Source organism: Eleginops maclovinus, chromosome 2 (assembly GCF_036324505.1).
Source record: "Eleginops maclovinus isolate JMC-PN-2008 ecotype Puerto Natales chromosome 2, JC_Emac_rtc_rv5, whole genome shotgun sequence".
Taxonomy (NCBI): domain Eukaryota; kingdom Metazoa; phylum Chordata; class Actinopteri; order Perciformes; family Eleginopidae; genus Eleginops; species Eleginops maclovinus.
The window spans coordinates 28886448-28908723 of NC_086350.1; the positions used below are offsets into that span (position 1 = coordinate 28886448).

General features: G+C 43.0%; 1 protein-coding gene across 1 annotated transcript in view; it reads left to right on the top strand.

The window, feature by feature from the left end:
- Positions 1–22276, top strand: part of ppfibp2b (PPFIA binding protein 2b) — an 80537-nt gene that overhangs the window by 47565 nt on the left and 10696 nt on the right. Inside the window, exons 8-17 of the mRNA XM_063898105.1 lie at positions 4575–4802; positions 5788–5880; positions 11776–11887; positions 13555–13616; positions 13760–13835; positions 13958–14040; positions 14207–14274; positions 15240–15305; positions 15458–15518; positions 21345–21498. Of these exons, the coding sequence (XP_063754175.1) occupies positions 4575–4802; positions 5788–5880; positions 11776–11887; positions 13555–13616; positions 13760–13835; positions 13958–14040; positions 14207–14274; positions 15240–15305; positions 15458–15518; positions 21345–21498 (1003 nt within the window). The remainder of the gene's footprint in view (positions 1–4574; positions 4803–5787; positions 5881–11775; positions 11888–13554; positions 13617–13759; positions 13836–13957; positions 14041–14206; positions 14275–15239; positions 15306–15457; positions 15519–21344; positions 21499–22276) is intronic.

The following is a 22276-nucleotide window of genomic DNA, read 5'->3' on the forward strand; positions in this document are numbered from 1 at the left end:
ACAACATGCAAAACCAAAAACACAACACGTCTCCGAACAAAATAACTAAAAGTACACAAGAAAAAGAAAAACCAGACAACAGCAACCACTCACAAAATACACAATACATTTGCAAGCTAAAAATAACAACAGACACAGGCACACACAAGGGCGTCCACTGCACCAGCGCCGCCAGACAGAGGCGCACACACACACACACACACACACACACACACACACACACACACACACACACACACACACACACACACACACACACACACACACACACACACACACACACACACACACACACACACACACAAACGCTAAACGCTATGGTCACAATTTGAAAGGCTGTGGATTAGGGGAAGGAAGAAATCATTCTAAAAGATCTTTGAAAGAATCAACTGCAGAGTGCCAATTGTTTACATTGGTGTCACTTGTCCAATTAATTTGGGCAGTTGACAACTCTAAATAAACAACATCCAGAGAAGCAAGGACCCAGTGTCTGAAGGTGAGGGAATTAGGAGGCTTCCATCGAACCACAACCATCTTTTTAGCAGCTGTTAGGCCAGCTAGTAAAATGCGCATCTTAAGCTTGGAAATATCGATCTTGGACAGATCATTTAACAGAAGGAGGGGCACTGTCACTGAAAGCACACGTGACAGACCAGAAGCCACTTTAGTCCAGAACAATGCGACTGGCAGACAGCCCCACATCATGTGAATAAACGTGCCAGGGGCCTTCATAGTACATAAACTACACGAGGGATTATCTTTCACTTTGATGCAGTAAAGTTTGCGCGGGGTTAGATATATTCCGTGGACATAGTTAAAGTGGATCTGTTGGTGATCAGGATTCCGATAGGCCTCTTTTATGCTTGACCAAACACCCTCCCAACTGAAATCAGGGTCCAAAACTGGACAATCACGTCTCCACACTCTGTCCTACGATAGGGTATCGTAGGAACTTTCCAGAAAGAAATGATACAGTGTCGACACCATACCCCTGTTTTTTCCTTGTACAGTAAACAATTTATAAAGAGGATGAACGGGCAAAGGTTGTTGCCATGGGACACCATGTGCCTTAAGAGCAGATCTGAGCTGCAAATAAAAGAAAAACAAGCTACCTGGCAGATTGAACGCGCTCTTAATTTCTTGAAAGGCGCGCAAAACCCCTGTCTTCATAAATGTCGCTCAAGTGGTGAATGCTGCTGTTGCTCCAATGAGAGGATGAAACAGGTCTCCCACCAATTAGCAGACCTCTATTGTCAAATATAGGAGAAAGCGTGTGCCATTTGCAGGAAATCTTACATAGTGATTCAGCTGTGCACCAGATCTGGACGAGATGTGAAACTATAGGGCCAAAGCGTAGTTGACATTGCTTATTTGTTAAATTGGCAAAAAGGATATCTTGCAGGTTCCACGGCCGTATGATATTTTCTTCAAAATTACGCCAGGAAACAGATGCAGTAGTGTCACGCCACACCAGTAACGGTCGAAGCACAAATGACCAAAAATACAACTGCCAGACCACCACCTTCCCTCCCCCTCTGTATAGTGGATAATTTCAGTCGTGGACGCTTTGTATTCCAGATGAAGCGCGAAATATTAGAGTGACTTTTGTTCCAGTAGTCAACAGGGGGTGAGAGGGGGACCATCGAGCTGACAAAATTAATCTTGGGTAAAATGTTCATTTTGACTATAGAGAGACGGGCCCGAAGACAGTTCGGAAGATTAATCCATCTTTCCAAATCCATTTTAATTCTGTTCCATGTTTCTGAGTAATTGAATGTTACAATGCGATTTAAAGATGGGAAAATTTCTATCCCAAGATACTTAAAGTGCTGGACAACTGGGACACCGGCGGAAATTGAAGCATTTTAGCTGGCTCATTTAGGGGTAACAGGGCGGACTTAGACCAATTAATCCTAAAGCCAGAGAGACAACCAAACTCCTCACAGATAAGTAACAACTCAGGCATAGATTGAGACGGATTTTCCATGAAAACCAGAATATCATCTGCATATAGCGCCACCTGGTGGTGAGTGTCACAAACAGAAATCGGATGTACATTAGGAGATTGGCGTATCATTTGGGCTTAAGGTTCAAGGGAGATTGCAAAAAGTGCTGGGCTCAGTGGACATCCCTGGCGGGAAGATCTAGAAACAGGGAATAGCGCGGAGGATAATTGCCCAGTGAGCACCAGAACTGAGGGATTAGAGTACAGCACCTTAACCATATGTACAAAGCCATTACCAAAACGCATTTTCTCCAGCACAGACCACAAAAAGGACCATTCCAGTACGTCAAAGCGACAGCACTGCTGTCGGGTCTTTTTTGTCTACTGAAGCATCTATCAAATGTAGAAGACGTCTAACATTATCAGCAGCTAGCCTTGATTTTATAAACCCTGTCTGATCACAGTTAATTAATGTTGGCATATAATGTTGGCATATAATCCTGTGCGCCTGGCAAGCACCTTTGCAAAAATCTTTAGATCTGAATTTAATAAACTTAGTGGCCTATAACTAGCACAATCTGTCGGGTCCTAATCCTTCTTTAAGAGTAAGGTAATCAAGACTATGTTCACATCCCTCGAAAAACTGCCCTTATCTATCGAATACACTATCATGTCCAAAAGTAGTGGACCCAGTTTATCCCAAAATGCTACATCAAACTCGGGAGGTATCCCATCCAAACCTGGTGATTTGTTTTCGTTGCATGTTGCGTACTGCATCTTTTAATTCCTCTAAGGAAATGGGATCATCAAGATGGGTGAAATCCGTGACTGTAAGCTGTGGTAAGTCAAGCTGACCAAGAAAGGCATCACATCTATTCTTGTCCAACTGAACCTCTGACTTATATAAATTGGAATAAAAGGTGTGAAAAGTCTCATTTATTTGTTTTGGCTCAGTTGGGACATTACCATTCAAAGATTTAATGGAGGGATTACTGCAAAGTGCTCACTAGACCGGATTTTTGAAGCCAAGAGGTGACTGGGCCTAGACCCGTGGAAGTAATAACGCTGCCTAACACTAAGTATTAGAAATTCTGTCCGTTGTCTCAAAATATAATTTACTTCCTTTTAGACTAGTTCACGTTTAGATGCCATTGGTTTAGAGTAATTATTTTGCAAAATGGAGTCTAGTGTAGCAAAATCTGCTTCCAGAGCCCGTAATGTGGCGGATCTATCCTTACATAGATTTGAAAAGAACAATATAGTGTTGCTCCTTATAAAGCCTTTGGCTGCATCCCATAGTATTCTCGGGTCCTCAACTGAGCCTATATTTAAATAAAAAAATTCTTCCAATTGCGTCAGGAATTGTTCTTTATATTTTCCATTTCTCAATAAAGTGGAGTTGAGGCGCCATCTAGTGGCGCGCTTGGTTAAATTGCCCAAAGCGGCACAGCAGAATGCTGCTTTGTTGTCTGAGAGGGCAATAGGAAGCAACACTACACTATCAATTTCTGGAAAAGTTGTGGTGAGGTAAAAATAAAATCAATCCTAGAAAAAGATTTGTGCCTGGCTGAGAAAAATGTATAATCTTTCACCCGTGGGTTAAAAACTCATCATATGTCCACTAGTCCCAAACTCCCAGCCCATGATTGCAGCGCGGCAGTGGCCGACTCCTGATCTCTAGAGGCTGAACTTGACCTTTCATTTGAATTCCATACTGCGTTCATATCCGCTCCCACCATGATAGAATACTCGGTTAATTCTAACATTTTTTGTGTTAAGGTTTCATAAAAATCCTTATCAAATGTATTTGGGGCATAAGCAGAGATAAGAGCCACCTTTCTCCCAGATATTGCCACCCTGGCAATCGTTATCCTCCCTGCCGTATCTGCCCATAAATCCAGCACCTTCAGGTTCAGATTGCGTCTAGACACAATGGCTACTCCTTTAGTTAAAAAGTTAAGTTAGTTTAAAACCAAAATTGTCAACCTCATGGTAAATATTGAGTACACTCTGGGAATAATGAATGTCTGGATGGTCATGGTATCTAATAGTTGTTAAGAAATGTTAGTCTGGAACAACTTGGTAGACCAACAAACCAACAATTCCTGGAGCCGCAACACTAGCATGGTTAACAAACAGTGTGTGACTGTTCCTTTTATGTTCCTGTACATTTAGTGGTTAAATAAGATGCTGTATTTGTAGAAGTAAGCCTTTTAATGGTTGACTTTTAATTATCGCTTTGAGTCTGATCTTAACCCCTCTAAAACACATTTGTGATTTTTAGCTCCCTGAATGAAAATATTATTCATTGGACCAAACGATCCATTCCCCCATAAAGAGTGCTGTTAGTCCGCAGAACACAATCCAACCCTGGCCCACCACCTGCAATCTCTCATTACAGATAGTGTTTGCTTCCTCACCTCTACTTTCCAAACTGGACTGTTTTCTTTCTACAGTTATTCTAGAAAAACATCAATTTAACGTCATCCCTCTTTTTCTCTAAAATAATTTATGTGTCACCACTTACCACAAATATTTGTTTTTATTAAGGGAAGCTTATTTTTTGCTCTTCGTCTCACCAATTAATCTCTTCTACTTCATTTGTCCCCCATCACTCCATCCCTCCTAGTGTGTGGTAAATTTCATCAGTGATCTTCAAGAGCAGATGTGCAGATTTCAGGAGGAGATCAGCACTCGTATTCAGGAGAAACGAGCTATGGAGGAGAGGGAGGCCCAGCAGGGGGAGCCCAGAGGCCGCCAACCCCATGGCCACAGCCTAGGGGAAGGGTCAGTCAGCTCAGACGTTAGCCTGTCTGACCCCGACCCCCTGAGGCACGATGGAGGACAGATTGTACACGTAGGGAGACATAAAGGCTGAACTTATCTTTCCCTCCTTGCCCAACATTTCTTCTCTTCATCCCTTCTCACTTTTACCAGTCCAAACGCCACGCGGTATTGGACATTTCCACTAAATCAAACTAACACCGCTCTTGTAGTTTCTTTGCAGAATGCCTGTGTGTGCACTGCAGGATGCTTGGGTCATGCTCTACTCTGGTTTTTGCAGACATGGATACTTTGATTGGTTTTCCAAATACTTCCATACATCTGAGGAGTATTAAGGTTGTTGAATGAGTCTATACCATCATAGTAACATAAGGAAGCCTAAAATAGCTATAAGTAATGTTAGCAACCCACTGCAATCAGTTAGAGGACTATATGAAGGCTATAGTTATTCAAAACCTTTCAGCTTTCTCTGCTCAACTCCTCAAGCATTTGAAGCATTTGAAAAACACATTTCAACCCCTGGTTAGGTTGGGCTCTGGACCAGGCATTGTGTTATTATTCGATCTGATATGGTTTGCTTGCATGACAGTGGTTACTTTCTCTACTAACCAACTTTACATCTGTCCATGTCCTCCTACAATGACCAGGTGGATGGGTCATGTTACTGTACATGTCATGTAACAGTATGCTTTGGTGTGCAGCCAAGCTTTAGTCTGGTTCTGCTTCCTCAGGTTTGTCCTTCTCCTGTTTGCTGCACGTTGTGGTATCTTTTTCAGGAGGATGATGTTTATTCTATTAACCACTGTACAGTTCAGTCATAGGGATCTCTATAACCACACTGAATGTCACCTGATGTTTGAATTCCCTCACATGTTGACAGTTAAGAAGTGTTTTTGATTCTGACATTTCGATCTGATTTATTTTATTTTGATCATTTAAAGTTTTTGAGTTTCAAAATAATTGTTGAGGGAGATATGCATGACTGATAAAATTGCTGAGTCTGGATTTGATTAAAAGATATATGGAGTAAACAATGCTGTGCTTTGCTTCTTTTACAGGATTTGCTACAAGAGGTAAAGGAGCTGAAGAGAAAAGTGGAAGATTTGGAGGGCGAGAAGGGCCAGTATGAGAAAGAACTCTGGGCCACAAAGGTACATTTTAAACCTTTTGGTCAAATCTTTATGATCAGCCAGCTGGTGACACATACAGTATAGGTTATATGTTTTAGAACCTGACAGAACACCTGACATTTTTGGTAAACCTGAAGTCTGTAAACCAATGAGGTGAACTTAGTTTGGCTTTACTCCAAGGCTTTATTACTGCGAACCAATAGGGTTTAAAAGGTAAATTTCCCTAAAAGCATCCCTCTTCTAACACATTGTTTGTTGTTGCACATTGTGAACTGCCAGTGATTCCTTCCTCCTCTCCTTCCTTCCCTCTTTATCGGTATCCTCTCTTCTTCTCTATGAACCCCTCTCTGCGGCTCGTTGTCTTCACTTTCCTTTTCTTTCTCCTCATCTCATCTCGTCTCATCTGTCACATCCTCTTCCTGTTTCACTGCTCTGTGTAGCTCTATATCTTACTCTGTGTTACCAGTCGCTCATGATCAGCCAGCTGTTCAGTCTGCAGCTGACTTTGGAGCAAATGCAGCTGGAGAAGCAGCAGTGGGAGGGGCGCTGCCACAGTGCACAAGTGGCTCCTCTTCCTCCTTATCTGCTGCTTGTCTTCTTGCTCATATTTTTTTCCTTTCCTCTAATATTTCTTTTTGCAACTTCTCTCTGTGTTCCTACTTTTCTATATCTAACCCGCAATTAGAACCAGAAATCCGTAATTTTTCCTGCAACGGGTTCATTTTTGTCAACAAAGTTACCGTGCAGATTAAAGTCAAAAGTGTAGACTTGCTAGTTTTTTAAAAAGCGCTCCCCTTTGGCCCCCAGTCATCTATGCTTTCCCTCTCTTATTTCTTTGCTTTTGTAAGTTTTGTGATGTGTAGCTGTACTTCACATACAGATAAAAAGATGAGAGATAGTTAACAACCAAAATAATTGACAGAAAACATCCATTGTGTGTCAGTGTAAAGACGTAGAAAAAGAAAAAGACCATCCTTCAGCTTCTTTCTTTCTGTCTTTTGCATTAATATTATGGATCAATATGATTTGATATGAGTTGTGTGTGATCATGCACATTACCCAGATTAAATCATTAAACACTGTCAGATGATGTTGATAGTGGACAGACCTTATCAGGATTTTAGTAAGCTATTTAGTATTGGATAAAATGATGGATTAAGCCTCATTGTTTAAGAACATACAGGAAACTCTAAAGTAAACTTAAATGCATACATATATGACACGACAATCGGTCCGATTTATTCTGTACCAGCTTCCAATTCACAACTTGCTTCTAATTTGGGTTTATAGGCCTTCTTTGTTATAGGCTGTTACTGGGACACAGCTGGAGTTTTGTGACATTTCTTTTGTCCAGCTGTCTTTCTTAAAACCTTAAGTGCTATTATGTATTATATTATTCTCCAGTCGGATTAGGTTGTCAAAAACACACCAAGCCTGTGGTTTCCTGAATCTGGCTGCAGCTTAAATCAAAAGCTCCAAATGAGGGCACCCATTGCTGTGATCAACTATATTTGGTCATTCTGATAACCACAACATTTGTCAAGCCCTCATTTGAAGAATTGACATGCAACAAAAGCCCCTGGCCGTGCATCGGTGCCACGTTCTACGCTTTAGCCCCACACTGACACAGGTGAACTTTTTTTTCTTCTTTTTTTCTTATTGGGCAGTTGATAGGGGAAAGGAATCTTGGGAAAAGAACCAGTGGTCAGAATGAAAGGGAGGTTGTGTCAACAAGACAATGAACACAGTCTTTGATTCATCAGTCATGTGAGCTTCAGTGGATGTGATCAGAGGTGGAAACACTATCTTACACATTCGTACAAATATGTCCAAGCCTTCAGCTAAGGCAATTAGGTCGGTCATGTGAGAGTAATCATCATCACATTACCATTGATGGGTAACCATGGATGGCATGGTGCATGGTTGTTAATAGAGTATTCTTCCTAAAAATATGTCTTCTAATGCCTAATCATTGTATGAATATTGCTCCTCAGAAAAGTGTCCCTTGTCCAGTTCTTAAGATAACTTCCTGTACACAACTACATGAGAATTCATGTAGTCTTGTAGTTTTAGCTGTACGCAGGTATGAAGATACAGTATGTGGGGTTTTTGGCTTTCATGTGGCTGGGACCAAAACAAGGGTAAACTCAATCAGAGAATTCTACATCTCCTGAAGGCCAGATTTAAGTAAGAGGTTATAAAATAATAATACAAATATATATTTTTGCAAAATATAGCCTGATGTGAATGTGCTGAAATGGAGATTTTAGTATATTGTTTAGAAAGTCCTATCTGAGCTTCCAGAGTTCTAGGCCTACGTTGATTGAATATGGAAGTATTCAGTGCCTGGTTTGTCGTCCCAGCGTTTAGTAGTGTGTTTTGAGGAGATGCATATGCATTCACTTACCATAATTTAAAATAAAATCAGCCTAATGATTTACAAATCCTATCCTATTTATACCTTTCCGAAAACCAGCACCTTATCGTGGTGGAGAGGTTTGTGTGCCCCGATGAACCTGGGGGCTGTGTTGTCTGGAACCTTGTGTTCCTGGTAGGGTCTCCCATGGCAAATTTGGTTTCAGGTAAGGGGCCAGACTAAGATTGGTTCAAAAGACCTCATGACAAACAAACATGAAAGCGAGGATACCCGGCCCGGAGGAAGCCCGGGGTCCCCTTCTGGAGCCAGGCCCAGAAGGAGGACTCGTCAGCGAGCGTCTGGTGGCCGGGATTGCCATGGAGCCCGGCCGGGCACAGCCCGAAAAAGCAACGTGGGCAACACCTCCGCTTCCCCGTCCCGCGGGCCCACCACCTACGGGAAACAGCGATGGGGTCGGGTGCGCTGCCAGAAGGGTGGCAGTGAAAGCAGAGGGTCTTGATGGACCAGACTCAGGCGACAGAAGCTGGCTTTGGGGACGTGGAATGTCACCTCTCTGGGGGGGAAGGAGCCGGAGCTTATGCGGGAGGTGGAGCGTTACCAGTTGGATCTGGTAGGGCTCACCTCTACGCACAGCGCCGGCTCTGGAACCTTACTTCTGGATAGGGGTTGGACTCTATTCTTCTCCGGAGTTGCCCAAGGTGTGAGGCGCCGAGCGGGTGTGGGGATACTCACAAGCCCCCGGTTGAGTGCCGCTTTGTTGGAGTTTACCCCAGTGGACGAGAGGGTCGCCTCCCTACGCCAGCGGGTCATGGGGGGGAAAACTCTGACTGTTGTGTGTGCTTATGCACCAAACAGCAGTTCAGAGTATTCGGCCTTCTTAGAGACCCTGAAAGAAGTCCTGTATGGGGCTCCTGAATGGGACTCCTTAGTCTTGCTGGGAGACTTCAACTCACACATGGGCAATGATGGAGACACTTGGAGGGGCATGATTGGGAGGAACGGCCCCCCTGATCTGAACCGGAGTGGTGGTTTGTTACTGGACTTCTATGCTAGTCATGGATTGGCCATAACAAACACCATGTTCGAACATAAGGATGCTCATAAGTGTACGTGGTACCAGAGCACCCTAGGCAGAAGGTCCATGATCGATTTTGTTATCGTATCATCGGACCTGAGGCCACATGTTTTGGACACTCGGGTGCAGAGAGGGGCGGAGTTGTCAACTGATCACCAGCGAGTGGCAGGGAAGCCTCTGGACTGACCTGGTAAGCCCAAACATGTAGTGCGGGTGAACTGGGAACATCTGGAGGAGTCCCAAGTCCAGGAGGCCTTCAACTCACACCTCCGGCGGAGCTTTTCAGGCATCCCTGTGGAGGCTGGGGACATTGAACCAGAGTGGGCGGTGTTCAAAGCCTCCATTGCCGAAGCTGCAGCGGGGAGCTGTGGTCTCAAGGTCTTAGGTGCCTCAAGGGGCAGTAACCCTCGAACCTCCTGGTGGACACCGGTGGTCAGGGAAGCCGTCCGACTGAAGAAGGAGGCCTTCCGGGATATGTTATCCCTGGGTACTCCTGACGCAGTTGCAAGGTATCGACGGGCCCGAAGGGCAGCAGCGTAAGCTGTGGCCGAGGCAAAGCAGCGGGTGTGGGAGAAGTTCGGAGAAGCCATGGAGAAGGACTTTCGGTGGGCACCAAAGTTGTTCTGGAAAACCGTCCGACACCTCAGGAGGGGGAAGCAGGGAACCATCCAAGCTGTGTACAGTAAGGATGGGATGCTGTTCACCTCAACTGATAGTGTGTTAGGGCGGTAGAAGGAACACTTTGAGGAACTCCTGAATCCGACAACTCCGCCCTCTATGTTAGAGGCGGAGCTGGAGTATGAAGGGGGATCAATTCCAATCTCACGGGGGGAAGTCACTGAGGTAGTTAAACAGCTCCACAGTGGCAAAGCCCCGGGGGTGGATGAGATCCGCCCAGAAATGCTGAAGGCTCTGGGTGTTTGAGGGACTGTCATGGTTGACACGTCTCATCAACATTGCGTGGAAGTCGGAAACAGTACCGAAGGAGTGGCAGACCGGGGTGGTGGTTCCTCTTTTTAAAAAGGGGGATCAGAGGGTGTGTGCCAATTACAGAGGCCTCACATTATTCAGCCTCTCCGGGAAAGTTTACTCTAAGGTGCTGGAAAGGAGGGTCTGACCGATTGTCGAACCTCAGATTGAAGAGGAACAATGCGGTTTTCGTCCTGGTCGTGGAATGACGGACCAGCTTTTCACTCTTGCAAGGATCCTGGAGGGGGCCTTGGAGTACGCTCATCCGGTCTACATGTGCTTTGTGGATTTGGAGAAGGCGTATGACCGGGTTCCCAGGGAGATACTGTGGGAGGTGTTGCGGGAGTATGGGGTGAGGGGGTCTCTACTCAGGACCATCCAATCTCTGTACTCTCAAAGCGAGAGCTGAGTCCGGGTCCTCGGTAGCACGTCGGACCGATTTCCGGTGAGGGTTGGCCTCCGCCAGGGTTGCGCTTTGTCACCGATCCTGTTTGTGATATTCATGGACAGGATTTCTAGGCGTAGTCGTGGGGGAGGGGGTCTGCAGTTCGGTGGGCTAAGGATTGCACCACTGCTTTTTGCAGATGATGTGGTCCTAATGGCTTCATCGGTCTGTGACCTTCAGCACTCACTGGATCGGTTCGCAGCCGAGTGTGAAGCGGCTGGGATGGGGATCAGCATCTCCTAATCTGAGGCCATGGTTCTCAGCAGGAAACCGATGGACTGTCCACTCCAGGTAGGGAATGAAGCCTTACCCCAAGTGAAGGAGTTCAAGTATCTCGGGGTCTTGTTCTCGAGTGAGGGAACAATGGAGCGTTAGATGGGCCGGAGAATCGGAGCAGCGGGAGCGGTACTGCAGTCACTTTACCGCACCGTTGTGACGAAAAGAGAGCTGAGCCTGAAGGCAAAGCTCTCTGTCTACCGGGCCATCTTCGTTCCTACCCTCACCTATGGTCATGAAGGACGGGTCATGACCGAAAGAACGACCTGCGGATACAAGCGGCCGAAATGGGATTTCTCCGCAGGGTGGCTGGCATCTCCCTTAGGGATATGGTGAGAAGTTCAGTCATCTGGGAGGGACTCGGAGTAGAACCGCTGCTCCTTCGCGTTGAAAGGAGCCAGTTGAGGTGGTTCGGGCACCTAGTGAGGATGCCACCTGGGCGCCTCCCTAGGGAGGTGTTCCAGGCACGTGCAGCTGGGAAGAGACCGAGGGGTAGACCTAGGACCAGGTGGAGGGATTATATCTCTTCGCTGGCCTGGGAGCGTCTTGGAATCCCCCAGTCAGAGCTGATGGATGTGGCCAGGGAAAGGAAAGTTTGGGGCTCTCTGCTGGAGCTGTTACCTCCGCGACCCTGACGGAAAAGTGGGAGAAGATGGATGGATGGATGGATGGATATCCTATTTCTATGTGACTCGATGATAATGGACATCAACCTGTAAATGAAACCTGAAATACTACTGCAGTTCATACGTATACTCTTGTCTTTCTCCACAGGCCGACATATCAGAGCTGCAGCAACTCCTGGCCTCCAAAGACGTTGAGATTGAATGTCTGCAGACACAACTGATGACAAGAGGCGGCACAGTTGACGAAAACACAGAGAGAGGTAGACAGCTGACTGACCAATCACATTTGTCAGCCACATTACTGAATCATCTAATCAACATGTCTCTCTCTCCTATGCTTGACTTGTATCTGCCTCTTTGCTGACCTCTGCTGTAGAGGAGGTCTATATCAAGCACCTGATAAACAAATGTAAGGCATATTGTGCTGTTTTAACGGGTCTCATTTTCAACCAAACTGCTCTATAAGCCACTTAACAACCATTTTGTCATGATGTCAGTTGGTCACAAATAATTATTCAGTATAATGTTGTTGATCGTTGTTGTGATATCAGTTAAAATCTAAACAAATCCAGAACATACACATGTTAAGGCCTATTAGCGTCATAAAGAGGTTCATGGTGGTGAAGTGTTTGGTTTGAGATTGGACCCCAGGCCAGTGTTGTGTTGGTTGTAGGAAATGTTCCTGTTTCATTAAATCAACGTCGATTAAACTATCCATCCTTTCAAACTGGTCTGGTTAACATGATTTTCAAAGAGTTTCTATGAGTGTTGAGTGCAACATGGAAAGAATAAATACATAGAGGATGTTGTCCCACTTACCATGGCTACTCTCCAGAATAAGAAATGCTACTTATTAAGGCTTTGCCAGACTAATCCTGAATAATTGTGAATTTAGGATACTAGTGAAAAGCTCTGCGTGTTTAGCTGAGGTAACATTACACAGTAGTGTCAATCTCTCTCTCTCTCTCTCTCTCTCTCTCTCTCTCTCCGGAAGACACATACACAAACCCCATTCTTGCTGTATTTACAAATAATACATTGTTAGCGCTAGGGCTGTTCTGATATCAGATTCCTACTTGCCAAAAGAATACACAATTACACCTTCATTTTGATATCTATAGAACTTTTTTTTAAACAAAAACAAAGAAAATTCAAATCTAATCCAGCACAGTTTTTGTCATTTGATATCACAGTAACAGTAAATATTATCAATACAATAATTGTTTTTTAAATACAATGAATGTGTGTTTTGTCTCTTTTTTTATGATAGCAATTGATGGCTTCCATAAATCACACTCAAGACAGAGGTAAAGAATAGTAGAGTAAAAATGGATGCATCATAAGCAAAGATATCCTGACCTTTAGTCCTAAATATGGGCTTGGAAGACAGGTTTATATGTTTTACCACATTGCCATCAATATCATCTTTTATATGTTACGTTAACACCCCCCTCCTGTTTGTATCCCAAGATGAATCTAAAACCTCCTTCAAAGCTACAGAAAACAATATTATATTCACAAGAAAAAGTAGTGAACCGACCTTGTGTAAGATTGCATTTGAAAGGACATTAAATGACATGTGGTTCAGCTGTGTGTGTGTTTTGTGACCATATTTTAAGAGCTTATTTTTTTATAGATATGTCAGAAATCCACAGGATTACTCAGGTTGATGGAATTTGCATCGAAGCATTAGTGAGCATCAATTCTATCACTGTGAAACTCTGCAGTGTGTATGTCACATGTCATGTTGTGTGGCCAGCCGTGCTGTCACTATGTGTTTGTTTTGCTTGTTTATTCACATTAGCATGGCAGTCATGTCTGTTGCCAACATCCGACAGGCTCCCATCAGATACCCTAAATTACAGAGACATGAATTTACTGCAAGTCCCAAAATGTCAATTTAATCCCTCCTTTTTTGCTTTGTTAGACCAAGAATACCAGAAGCTGAAAGTCGGGATGGAGTCTTTGTTAGCTTCAAATGATGAAAAGGTAAAGAAAACTGTGTTGAGCACTATTGCCATGACAAATGTTTCTTTAATAATCAGTTTGAAAGTTATTTAAAGAAAAATAATTGGTGCCCTTATTTTACATGATTTATATATTTTGATATATTTGTGTATTGCTGCTAACAGGAACGGCGTATAAAGGAGCTGACCATTATGCTTGGCCAATACAGAAGGATGAGGGAAGTCATGGCACTCACACAGGGTAAAAATTATATCATTTCCTCTTATGAAATATGAGATTTGGATGAAGTACAGGTCTTTCTTTTCACCTTCCTAATTTTTTGCAAGTCTTTTTTGATGTATCATATTTGTGTGTTTAACCAGGGAGTAGTGATGAGGATCTGTGTGGCAGTTTAGGAGTCAGAACCTTCACACATAAAGCACACTCTGATATTGTCAGGTCAGAGGTAAGATGATAAACTTTTTTACAACCTACATTCAATGCACTTTGCATATACAGGGTTATTGTCCTGTAGAACTACTTTTCTAAAAATGGACTCCTCATAATTGCCTACAACAATTGGCACATTTATAAAGACAAAATGACCTAAATTGTGTTTTGTCTTTGCATAGATGTCATCACTGTCATCTTCTCCATTTGTTCTATCTTCTTCCCCCTACCGGAGAGGATTTGACTCGAGGTATAAATACTCATAATACACATGCAGCAAACATCTCACATGGTTACTTATCCATTTCAGTGTTTTACCTCACATAGATGGCGGTAAGCACTCCACTAATTCAGAGAAACAGACAGGTAGGGCACAGGAGCTAATAAATGTAAAACTACATGTCTTAGCCTACAGGCGTGGCTGTGGCTTAGAATCAGAGGGTCAGTGATCCCCAGTCCCTTTGGATCTTTATGTAAGATAACCTTTAATTGCTCTTGTAGGTATTGAAAGTGTTGGCTTTTTGCTGTGCATAAAAGGGTCAGCGAAATAACATGTAATGCTATTTAAAAGGAAAAGGTACTGTATGAGCCAAAATGCACTTTAGTCTGAGTCATTATTTATATTATTATTATTTCTTTACATCACTCTTATTTGTATTTGTTGAGCATTTCCGGCAATTGTCACATGGGTGTGGTTTTTGTATTTAAGTCACCTGTTGCATACTGGGGGTGGGATGACAGAGGGTGAGCTTGTGCTGGTACTGTCTCTGTTGACCGTTTGGTCCTACCTAGGTTTGTTTCAATTTGTTTATTAAACATCATTAACATTCCAACTTCCGTATGGACTTTCTACTAAGCCTAAAGCCAAGTTTAGCCTCTTCGCGACTCAACTTAATGGGATCTGAGCCGCCATAGTTACTTTAAAAAAGTTCAAGCATTACATACATACATTAACCATTTTCACTGCTTTACCTCACCATCAGACAGCCCTGGTGGGGAAATGCAGTCTTGTTGTGGGACTGGAAAGGCTATTTGATGTCAAGGTCAAGCAGTAAAAATATTCATAATATATCGTTCTCCTAAGTCGAGGAGAGACTTTTCCAGTAATACATTCTTGGTTTCAATCTCTCTGCTATAGGTGATACGCTGAATATGAATAATACATACTTTAAAACATCCCTTTTAATCGTATCTCTTGTGTGCCATTTGTTGTAGTATCCATGACTCTCTGGACACATCACTGGTGTCCACTGGGGAAACAAGCTTTTTTAATGGGTCATGGTGAGTAAAAGCTTTTTATGTTATTTATTAAACAGTGCAGAGTTCTGTTTGCTTTAAATGAACTCAAAGTCTAGACAGTCATCATAATATATGAAATCTAAAAAAAGTTATATGGTGTCATCCAATTATTTATTTATTTATTTACTTTGAAGGCATCAACGCAGGTTACTTTCCAGCAGTCTTGAAGAATTGCAGAGTGGATCATTACAAAAGGTTGGTTTATATACAGTATATATTTTAAAGATGTGCCTTTTTTGAACCACCATGGGGTGATTTCACTAAATGAGAATTAAGTTATCATCAAAGAAAGACTTTTACATTAATATATACTTGATCTGTTTTAGATATATTTATTGAGATATATATAAATAAAGAATAAACATTCATGGTCTTTTAATCTGTGATTGTGTGAATGCTGACCTGCTTACTCTGTGCTGTACGTGTGTGTGTGTGTGTGTGTTTGTGTGTTTTTCTCTTTCCTGTATCTGTGCTGGCTAAAGGCTGTAGAGATCCAGCCAGTTGAAAAGTGAATCAGGCAGGGAGGCAGAGGTACTGATCTGCGGAATGACTTCCTGCAACATTAACCTTATTCCAATAAACACATACACTGGGAACTATACATCAATGTTGTTGATAAAGCAGGCATAGGGTCCACTTGATTCAAGTAAATCATGCATGGAATGCAGTTTGCAGTCCTCTGCTCTCTGAAAAGTGGCAACTTATGACCCTTTCCACCAAACCGGTTCCAGGGCCGGTTCCGGGCTACAGCCTGATTAAGCTCTAGTTCTTCCTGTTTCCACCGCAGCGGGGGCCGGCTCTTAGCACCGAAAACCGAAAAAATAAGATCTGTGGAAAACGAACCTGTTTGATAAATGCACGTTTTGTTCAGCCTTATGATCTCCACATGTCTGAATTAATAAAGGTTCATATTTCTTCTTGTTCTTCTACCCTACTTTTATAATTTTCGAATCATAAATCTAATTGCCAGAAGCAAAATGCTAATGTTATCAGTGGCGTAACAAGCCAACGACGGGCCCGTAAGCAGGATAATCAAGACGGGCCAGACGAGGAACTGTATATAGGCTGCAACGCGTAATGGCTCAATGTCCACCAATAGCCTACCGTAGGCCATTAGGTCATTTGGCCTACAGCATAGTAGAAATCAGAGGACTCGCAAAAGTAACCACACCACAGCAAATAAAAAACGTTGGCGGCGCACCATAAAACGGCCCTTAGGTTTTTATGAGTTTTAATTTGGAAAACGAGCGCTCTGCAGATGCCACTGTCACCGGTATTGTCAGTAAAATCATGAGAACAGTGCACACTTCCCTGAAACTCGCAGTGATGCAGCTATTCTCAATGATGAGCATCTTAGTCAGCTCTTGCACTGTTTTCATTTGTGAAATGTGGCTCTCAAACATGCACAGAATGACAACAATTGCATCGGAAAATCAGCAGTTATGTCATCTTTGTGAAAATCCACCAGAAGGTTGCTTGCTGAAACAGTTCCTTGTCTGTTGCGGTGGAAAGTGTCTAAGGCTGTATGACTTTGAAATTGTCCACTGTTGATCGTAAACCACTGAATCTCTGGGTCAACTGACAGATGACAATATCAAGACAGGCATTAAACACATGCACACGAACGTAAGACTCAGCATCTGCTAAACGTTCATCTTGACACAGTTCATCAAAATGCGCTTTCACTTTGCTTGTCCGAGTATTCTCAAATGCTTGTTAACTCCCACTTCTGTGAAAGGTCCTTTGCTGTCTGCTTGGCTTATTCAAAATGTTCTTGGAACGCAGATAGGTCTCTGATAGCGCAGTCCAGTAGCTGGACTGCTATGGCCAGGTCATGTTGTGTGATTGCAGAAGTTTTGACACTACATTAGTCCGCTCTAGAATTTTGCTTTGGAGGACAACAAGACAAACAAAGGAGAATTTCCCCATTGTGTGTTTCAATGACGCAGCCTCATCCCGTTCGTCTTTCTTCGGCATGTCAGAGAAAGTTTTGCCAATGCCTTCATCGCGTCAGAATAACGATATCTCAGAGCGGTCAATGCTTCATAACGTGATGCCCAATTGGTCGGGCATAACCTTTTCAGTGTTCAATGTTGGAGTCATTATTTGTGTCGTCGTCACATTGTGTTTTATTTGTGAGCATTGCCCATGTTTTTATGCTGTGCCCAAAGAATACATAAATGTGCTCAACAATATCATAGAACTGTTAACTTCTTGTATCTTCACTGCATCATGGAGGATGAGATTCAAATTGTGCGAGGCACAGTGCATATACACGGCAGCTGGTTGTCTGCCAGCTATTCTTGCTTGGACACCACTGTATATGCCCTGCATATTTGCAGCTACGTCGTACCCTTGCCCTCTGCACTTGGAAAGGTCTAGGCCGTTGTCCTCCACGCAATGATCTCATTAGTAAGCTCACAGGCCGAGGAGTCGCTGACTTCACAAAATCCAATGATTGACTCTTTGATCATAATATCACTTGCAACTCCGCGAGCATCTTGCTCGATTATGACATATCTATAAATCTGGCTCCTCTGATCCACTTTCGCCACATCTTGTTGTGGCCATAATCACAGAGAAAAATGAGGCAGCTCATACTTCGTCTAGAATGTCTTTCTGAACATATTTGGCTAGGATTTCGATTGTTTCATTTTGTATCAGTGGGCTTAGATACTTGATCGAGCGAGCAGGACGGCTAATCAGATCTTCAAGCACGGGGTCATACTTTGGCCGGAGCTCAATGATGTAAACGGAAAGGACCACTGTTCATTTCCCCTACTTTTTCCCTATGGCCTCTAAAGGGAATGTTGTTCATAGCTAAAGTGAGTGTAACATTAATCACACGGTGTAGTACCTGTCTCCAAAAGCTGGCCTCATGAAGTATGTCCCTCTCCATATCCTTTTCCATAGTTCTGTTCTGACACCAATGGTCATATACCACACTTGCAGTTTTATGAGCAGTGGATGTCTCATGTTGATGGATTCTCCTCGACAAATTTCGCCAGTTATTTGTTTTCCATGTTAGCGTAACAAAGAGCCAGCAGGGCTCGCAGTAAGCTACATTTAGTTGGGATGAGTAGCATAGCCATGTCCGTGGTAACTCCAAGCCAGACTTGGTTTTGCAAACGTAATATGCCGTTGTAAAGCAACGTTTATCCTGTTTGGGATCCCGTAAGAAGGGGCCCGTAGGTTTGCAGGACCCCATGGACACTATATAAAGTTTGAAGTTTGAGTCTAGACTCTCAGGAAAATGTCCCATGTCACTCGGATACTCATGGAAAGTCGATACACTGATTTACCTCGCTCTCTTCCATATTTTCCCCTTCTCTGTTGCTGTTGTTCCCGCTGATGTCAGCACAAGCCACAGGACTCGCAGAAGGTGCCTCACTGTCCCTCTCCTCCAAATATCCACCCTCTCCATTGCTGTTTCTCGATGGGCTGGTGCTAGCATTAGCTAGGGAGCTGCTGCTGCCAACGGTTGCTTCAGGTGCACTGTCTTGCTCCAGCTCAATCTCGATCTCCCCCTCTTGAGGAATCCTTTGGAAGAATCGTTCGATTTTTGGCAACTTAATTCTCTCTTTCTCTAATTCCTCTTTTCTTTTTCGCTTTTGAAAGCCACTTTTAGGTTTGTAATTGTAGGACTCCATCATTATCTCTATCTTTCGCTAACTCTAATTCACGTGAAAAGGATTCCACTGAGCTACGCAACACTCACGTTCACTACCATAATCCCCAGTCGCAATGTAAAACGAAATACACAAAAATACATCGTTGTTAGCTTTAAAAAATATTTCATGATCACTAAAACATGTGGTCAATATTAATTCAAATAAGTTTGTGTAATTACTTTATACAGCCTATGTATGCCATTTGGATGGATATGCTTCCAGGGACACCATGGATTAGAAGTGTGTGAGACTCTGATGGGTTCATAACACCCGAATGGCAACAGTATTACATGACAGTTTTATAGGAATTCATCGAAAAGTATCTCGGCTCGACAATCGTATGAGCGGGCCCGGCGGGGAAAACAAAATAGTTTTTGTGGGTGGAGCCTGCAATGGAGCGACGGGCCCGGGCCCATAATTTGAGTACCTGCTTACACCACTGAATGTTATGCTACAAACGAACTACAGACAAGTATAGCAGGGTCGCACGACTTCAACGTCAGGCCAACGAAAGATCGTTTCAACTGACTTTAGCACGCTTGCATATTTTAACAAGCTTTTCCTTTTGGCCATGCTAACAAATTTAGCGGGAGTGTTTACGTGTTCGGCTTAATGACGTACAACCCAGACAACTTCCGTTTTTCAGACACGTAAACTCTTCAGAAATTACCAGTGGGGGAGGTCACTGCTGATTTATTTAATGTCGTAGAACACGATGTGATCCGTCTCTTAAATTTGTGTCAAACACAGACCTTATTTCGAGCTATTTTCCAAAATCCTACTGAGAAATCCCACTGACTCTGAGACGAGGGAATAGGGTGGCCAGACGTCCGGCTTTAGGCCGGACAGTCCGGCTTTTCAATGCCCTGTCCGGCGTCCGGCGCAGCATCAAGCCGGATGCGTATTTGTCCTCCTTCTTGAGTCAAGAAGCCACCCTAGCTGCTTGTGTGACAGTCAGACAGTGAATACTTTCCAGCGGCGCTGCAGTGAACCACATCAATAAACAATGAACTACCTCAAAAAAAAAGTACAAGGTTGGAGAAGCAATTATTACATTTAATCTGGCTTCGTATGATTGAAAGCACCACGAGTATCGACCCAACGCAGTCCACCATTGTTGTTGTTGTGATTGGCGTTGGGGAGAAAATCAGCGACGTAAACGGTGACGTCATGACGCAGCACCAGTCGGGCTCTGAGCGGTGCAAACAAAACTGAGGCTAAAAAGAAGAACCAGTTTTGAACCAGAAAAGCACAATAACGGAGCCAGAACCGGAACTGGTTTGGTTGAAAAGGGGCAAAGAGGTCCAATCTTAACTTGTGAAGGCTCTAAAGTGGGTTTTAATGGAAGTTTTACAGTCACAAAGGAAATTGTATACTGGATTTTCAACAAATGAATCTCTGCTACTCTGATGCTGAGTGCACTGTCAGACAAACATTACATCACCATTGTGAATTTTCTGCTATCAAATTTGGAATTGAATGCTGCCAGAGAAATGTTGATCCTTACAGTAAAATAAAAAAAATATCACCTTAGCAAAGGGCAAACACGTGATTTTAATGATGGAGTCGGATCAGTCTCAAAATAAATAAATGCACACAGAAGGATTGTCTGCGGCAAATCAGATGTCTAGCAAATCAGATGTCTGCTTCATTTGAGAGACATCTGATTGACCACAGACACTCTCAAAGCTTCACACTCAAAAAGCATTTAAAGTAAAATTACATTTGTGAATCCTTCTGTGTGCATTTATTTATTTTGAGACTGATCTTACCCCATATTTTACTGTGCACACACACACACACACACACACACACACACACACACACACACACACACACACACACACACACACACACACACACACACACACACACAAACACAGGCACAAACACAAATGCACACACACACACACACACACACACACACACACACACACACACACACACACACACACACACACACACACACACACACACACACACACACACACACACACACACACACACAGAAAGAGCCAACCCCCACTGTCACCCCAAATGTCAGTTGTGCTCGGCATCATGGCTGCCTCCCAGATGTTTCTCTATGCAGGCCTTTATGGAAATATAAAGGGGACTAACTAAAATCACTCAGGTTCAATATGTTGGAATTATCCCACAACTGAAGCAGATAAATACCAGAAGAACATTTTATCTTTGTTTTTGAAGCAGGGATCAGTGAATTGTGAGATCTTGCATGGAAGGCTAGTTCACTTCTGTTACTATACTTTCACAGACATTATGGTCATTTATTTGAAATGTGGTTTTAGACCAGAAGAATAACACACTGTTTTTTAAAATATATATTCTTTAGAATCCTCACATGGAGCTGAGCAAGTACCAGACTCTGCCGGGGAAACTCATGATTAAAAAGAGAGAGCAGAGAGACAAGAAGAATGGCGACAGAGAGGGAGAAAAAGAGTATTTGTCTCCCATCCTCTGCCACCAGCAGGAGGACTACGTTTTCAGTGAGTTTCTCCATTCATCACAAGACTAATACATGTTTAAATAATAAAGTTTTATTTCTTCTGCCTGGCACACTTGGAAAATACATTTTCAGTTTTTTCTACTTCTACAAAAAATGAATGATGTTGAGAGTCAAGTCTACCAGAGTGAGTTTGACATTGAGCCTAATGCAAGAACAATGAAGACAATTCACAAGTCTCACTTGTTTGGCACGATTAATAATCATTGATCTAAGCAGACTTAAAATGTGATTTTAGAAAAACAATGTGGAACCATTTTACATTTGACTCAGTGACAGTTGCAAATTACAGTCTGTACAGAATAGGATACGACCCCTTTTGTCCTTGGACCATCACATCCTACAAAAAAACACTCCCAAAGAAACCCCCCAGTTAACGGGGGAGAATTTTAGAAACCTTGGGGAGAGCAACAGGGGAGGGATCCCTCCCCCAGCATGGAAAGACGTGCAATAGATGTCATGTGTAAATTAAGAAGATAACACATTTACAAAACAGGTAGTCCAAATGCCAAGAATGCATGTCTCTATAAATAAGAACACGATGAATCCAGGTGGATGTCACTCAATAGTATATATAACATACCTAAATTACACTTTATTTTTAGCCTTCAGTAGATATTTAGAAACAAACAGTAGCCATTTTTCATAAAACCATATAGTGCTTCACATAATAAAATATACAGCAACTGTGACCTGATAGTATATATTATATTATGCTTTAGGAGCTGTGGGTGTGTGTTGTACAGTGTGTAGGTGTGCAG